Here is a 5663-nt window from a genome sequence, read left to right as displayed (position 1 = left end):
GACTGGGACCCAAATGACAATTTTAGACATCCAAGTACACGTTGACAATAAGAATCAGAATCAACTTTCCATGTGGGTTTTCAAGTTTTTCCCAGGACATCCCTCTAACTGAGTGCTTGTTATGGTAAATGAAACTAAACATGACACAAGTGTGAAAGGTAAATAGTATTGTAATGCATTTAAAAAACAGGTAGACAGAAAGGTGACACCCCACCCCAAAGGCATATTCCCCAACACTGCAACCCAAAAAAATCCCATAAAGAAAAGGAAAGAAAAAAAAGAAATCAACCACTTTATCCATGTCCTTCAGTCAATAATGGCATTGCACACACAATACTGGTGGTGTGGTTTTGCACAGCTATTGGCTTTATACTTGATGAAGGTATGACAGGTGAGTGACTATGTGCTAGGTTATGTGCACAAGAAGTCCAACTGGGAGAAAAGGAGGAGGAAGGGTAGTACAGTGAAGAGGTCCGTATTTCATCTCATCATCAGTTGTACAGCAGTTTTGTCCCTCGGCGGCTAATACTTCATGACAGAAGGGCGGATGGAACAAGCGAGTGCATGACTGTCAATACTCATATGCAGTCCACAGAGAAAGAGTTATGACGGCATGGTGTTTTTCTTCATTAAACACACATCCATAGCAGCAGGTGGAGCCTTTAAGACCTCTCTCTGAACAACAAAAAACTTCCCCACACCACCTGTGACCATCGTTCTTCAAACTGGGATTGAGGGGGATCATCGCTCGGGCTCAGACTCCAGTGCCAGAACCCGTTTACGCTCACGGCACTGCTTCTTATGGACTGGCCAATCTCTCTGTTGGCACTGTGAGCCACAGTAGCGTGCCACTTGGCATCGGCCGCAGATGTTGAACTCCCTCAGCTGCAAAGGTACAAAGACAGAGACACTAAAAGAATTGTCACAACTCAAAATAAATGAGATAAACACAATAAACAAGTGACAACTGTTTAGAAAACATACGGTCAATATTAGCTAATTAAGAGTGTTATTACACGGGTGTATTAACGTTGTTGCATTTTAATGTTTTGTTAGTCTAGCGCACGAGATGCGCCGCTGCTGTGTTATGCATTCAAAATATTAGAGAAATATAGAAGCTCAATGCAGAGAAGATCTTGATTAGGTGAAAACCGAAACCAAGCCATTCACACAGTTGCATATTCAGCGCATTTTTAGATGGACAAATATGACTGCTATACTCGTGTCTCACACAAGAGATGTAGCCATGCCATGCAAAGTTAAAACAGTTTAAACTTTTAGAAAACACGTCGCAAATTTGTGGAGGTTTATTCCTTTTCACTGCATCTCTTATGTTTTTAAATGCAATCTGCGTGATGGGCGATTCGGCTCTTTGTATTAAGCAATGCATAAATACATGATGCTGTTTTGTTCATAATTGTTTATGCAATTTACGAAATTATATTTGATTTACCGACCAAATATAAAGCCGACCTCATATGTCATTCCCCCGGAACTGCTTCTGTTTACAACAGTGAGCGCAAGCTAGATTCAAGTGATTATTACGTTTTGAATATGGATATTTTTCTTACAAAAACGCATCGATTCGCTACAGAAGGCCTTTGTTCACCCCCCGGAGCCGTGTGAGACACTTTTTTTTTTATGGATGGGCGATTTTTATTTAAGTTCTTTTGGACTGAAGCAATGCAACACCCGCTGAGTGGCATTAAACAGCTTGAAAGATCAAAGACAATTTTTAATATAACTCCAAATGGATTCGTCTGAAAGAAGAAAGTCATATACACCTAGGATGCCTCGGGGGTGAGTAAAACGCAGCCTAATTTTCATTTTTGGGTGAACTTAATGCACATTTTTCTTTTTATAGACAGTTATTTCCTTTGCTTTGGCAATTTAATGTGCTGCATTATTTTGCTCATTGCGTCCTCCTGTGGCTTTGGGAGACAAGCCAAAAGTTTCCTTCAGACCTATTTAATCTACATATAAAACATTAGAAATTAAATTGATTTTGTGTTTGACTGTTAAAACAAAAAATATTTGTTTGTCTCAATAAATTGGGTTAATTAAAAAATACAGTGGTTAAATAAAAAAAAAAATTATATTGCTCTGTTTTAAAAAAGGTTATAAAAAATGTCAATAATTATCGATACCGAACGATATGAAACATTATATCGTTGATACATTTTTTAGCTATATTGCCCAGCCCTAACACCAAGAGCATTGCGTTTTTAATAAAAAGTCTTATGTGAGGGTTTTGTGGCTGTGTTCTGTTCCATTCTTTCTCACCCCATCCAGCATTTTTAAACGCAATGTGTCCTCTGTGAACATATGTGACCCTGGACCACAAAACCAGTCTTTAGTCGCAAGGGTATATTTGTAGCAATAGCCAACAATACATTGTATGGGTCAAAATTATAAATTTTTCTTTTATGCCAAAAATCATTAGGATATTAAGTAAAGATCATGTTCCATGAAGATATTTTGTTAATTTCCTACTGTAAATATATGAAAACTTAATATTTGATTAGTAATATGCATTGCTAAGAACTTCATTTGGACAACTTTAAAGGCAAATTTCTCAAGATTTAGATTTTTTTGCACCCTCAGATTCCAGATATTCAAATAGTTGTATCTCGGCCAAATATTGTCCTATCCTAACAAACCATACATCAATGGAAAGCTTATTCATTCAGTTTTCAGATGATGTATAAATCTCAATATCAAAAAAATGACCCTTATTGCTGGTTTTGTGGTCCAGGGTCACATACAAGAAAAGCACCTGCATGTTGATCATAGTCATCACCAGTCTCAGTTATAAAGGACTACAGTTATAAAACGCACTGGCTATAAAAATATAAAATAAAAATTACCAGTGGGGTTGGGTATCGAAAACTGGTTCTATTTTAGAACCAGTTCGATAAGACGCGTGCATTTTGATTCTGCTTAACGATTCCTGTGTTCACATTTTAATGTGATTTAAAACGATTTAAGTGCAGGAACGGAAAGTACTTGCGCCCTGTTTGCGTGCAGCGCACACGTCAGAAGTGCAAGCGCAAGCACAGAGAACAGAGGTCAGCTGTGTCCATTCTTGAACCGTTCCGTGCATTTCCACTGCAGAAAAGGTTGTTCCAGGCCGGAACTGACTTCTTTCATATTTATCGACCAGTATGCAGAAAAATACGTCAGTATATCATAAACACAGCCGTTTTTTTCGTCTTAAGTGAACAAACAGATGAGAAAGAAAACGCACGTGTACAGTATTTTTAGATCTGCGTGCGTACAGTGTTAAAGAGACAGCAGTCTAATAAACTGCCTGTCATTAATGTTAATCAAAGAACAAAAAATCATTCGCTGATCTTGATTGAATATATCTTTAATAACTTCAATTAATCTGTATTTTATTTATGAAAAGAAAACTATGCAGTGTCTTTAAACTTTTAATTACAGTTTGTGAATCTGAAATTTGGTTCAGTTGTATTTATTTATGCTATTGTTAATTGATTTGTTTGTTCCTATTTTATTACTGACTGTTTACTTGTCTTTAACACTTTAATATTTGAAATTTATATTAGTCTAGTTGTTTTTGCGGTGGTATTTTTGTTAAAAGCATAGGCAAAAGTTCCTCTTGTTGGCCTAAATGTTCTGTAGGCTGTTGATGTTTGCTCATGTTATTCAGCTGCAACAGAATGCTTTGTAAAAAGACACAGAATAAATGTTTGACTTTTTTTTTTGTATATATTGGATTTTTTATCTTATTGGAATCGAAACTAGGAATCAATAAGCAGAATCTGAATCGATAAAATTAAAACGATACCCAACCCAATGACCAGTATTTAAAAAAAAACAAAAAAAACAACAAAAGACGACATAGAATGACTTCTCTACACCATACTGACCCTCCTCTCAATGAGCGAGCAAGGTGGGTAGTGACACTCGTAGTAGGTGCAGGAGCACTCCTCCTCTTCCACCAGCTCTCCGTTGGCATTGTAGTAGCGTGTGCGACTCAACTCCAGGTACTGCTCTTCCACTGGGTCAGCTGGAACCTGCTGGATGGCCAGCCAATACAACGACTGCTCTCTAGAGAGGACATTACACAGGCATAATTTAGATAGCATATCACAGCACAAGTTGAGCACAGTGGATTAGTTTTTTTTTGTTTGTTTGTTTCGTTATAAGCTGTACATCATAAAATCTTAAAGGGGTCATATGATGCGATTTCAATTTTTCCTTTCTCTTTCCGCTTCGTCATGCCTAGAGCTGATCTGTGCTGGTCGCTGAGGAAATACATCAATTTTCACTGTGGACGAAGTGGAGTCCAGCCCGCCTCAGCTCACTCTACATAAACATTTCATTACACCAAATACACAAAATAATGTTCTTTTTAGCAGCATCATATGACCCCTTTAATGTATTGATTTTTTATTACCTTTGTTTGCTGGACAGTTCTTCTGGTTTGGGACTCCATCCCACAGGAACGAGACGCAAGTTGTCTAGACGGTTGTCCACTGTGACTGAGTTTATGTGAACTACTTGGAAACTTGGAGCAATTCCACCTCTGTGCTTTTCCCTGTAAACAAATACACTAAAATGTGACTACTTAAAACATAGATGTCTACTTATTTACAGCCTCTTCAGGATTTACACATATGCAAAACATATTTTCAAAATCAACTAGTCGATGAGTTCCCTGATAAACTGTCAACTAATGGTGGAAGGAGGTGGAAGGTACCTCATAACACTCCATGACACAATTAGTATTAAATATATTATGAAGTCTGAAAAATGTGTCAAAAGATGCATCTTAAAGTGGTGGTTGACTGATTTTTTTTCTAGGCTTGATTGTGTTTATGGGGTGCAGTCTAACATGTGTTAATGCTTCGTTTTTAAAAAAACACATAATTTTTCACATAGTTTACTTTTATTCTCTGTCCCTTCTCCTATAAACGCGCTGATTATTTCCTGCTTTTATGAAGCCCCTCCCACAGAAATACGCAACGAGCTCAGATTGGTTAGCTGTTCCAGTGTGTTGTGATTGGCTAAATCATCTCTAGTGGTCTAAACGTCCCACCCCTCACCTCAGCGACATGTGCTCCGGTTGTATTGTAAACAATGACGTCGTCAATATTGCTTATCAATTTGAGTCCGATTGAGACCCAGAGAATATTAGTGAAGAGGATCGCGCAGAACCTGTGCAAGCACGGCTCTTAATGGTATGTTTTTTGTTTGTTGTTGTCTCATACTTTTAGATATGCCGTTATTTGTAAATGCTACTGCTTCGGTTAGCTTTTAATATAATTTTTTTATTCTGATTAAAGCTTTAATACAGTACGGCAACCGCACACATGTATAACTCTTCTCATAGCTATGTGAAAATAAGTGTATAAATGGAACAGTTCATTGTTGGAGCTGAGCTGATAATCTGAATGAGACAGAGAGAGAGAGAGATGCAGAGCAGGGCGACGCGAGGAACAGGATTGAGAACCGCTGCTTTAGAACATTGATTTAGAAACTTGTGAATCCATTAAAATCGTTAGAAGACAGAATTGCGATTCATATATGAATAGATTTTTACGTGCACCTCTAGTTTTCTCTTCCTCTTCTCTAAAGCAGCGCAGCATGGCCTCGCCCCCTTTGCTGCCTTTTCCCGAGGGCGGGGTTTATCTGGG

General features: G+C 37.9%; 1 protein-coding gene across 1 annotated transcript in view; it reads right to left on the bottom strand.

The window, feature by feature from the left end:
• Positions 1-698: 698 nt before the first annotated feature.
• LOC107707776 (zinc finger MYND domain-containing protein 19-like) overlaps positions 699-5663 on the bottom strand; it is a 12849-nt gene continuing 7884 nt past the window's right edge. Inside the window, exons 4-6 of the mRNA XM_016511877.1 lie at positions 4424-4564; positions 3894-4074; positions 699-885 (exon numbers count right to left, since the gene is read on the bottom strand). Coding sequence (XP_016367363.1) covers positions 742-885; positions 3894-4074; positions 4424-4564 — 466 coding nt within the window. The 3' untranslated portion in view covers positions 699-741. The remainder of the gene's footprint in view (positions 886-3893; positions 4075-4423; positions 4565-5663) is intronic.

The sequence above is a fragment of the Sinocyclocheilus rhinocerous genome, unplaced genomic scaffold, assembly GCF_001515625.1.
Source record: "Sinocyclocheilus rhinocerous isolate Xijiao unplaced genomic scaffold, SAMN03320098_v1.1 scaffold5709, whole genome shotgun sequence".
NCBI lineage: Eukaryota > Metazoa > Chordata > Actinopteri > Cypriniformes > Cyprinidae > Sinocyclocheilus > Sinocyclocheilus rhinocerous.
Note: the sequence above shows the minus strand (reverse complement) of the source record. Positions and strands in the feature narration are given on the sequence as shown.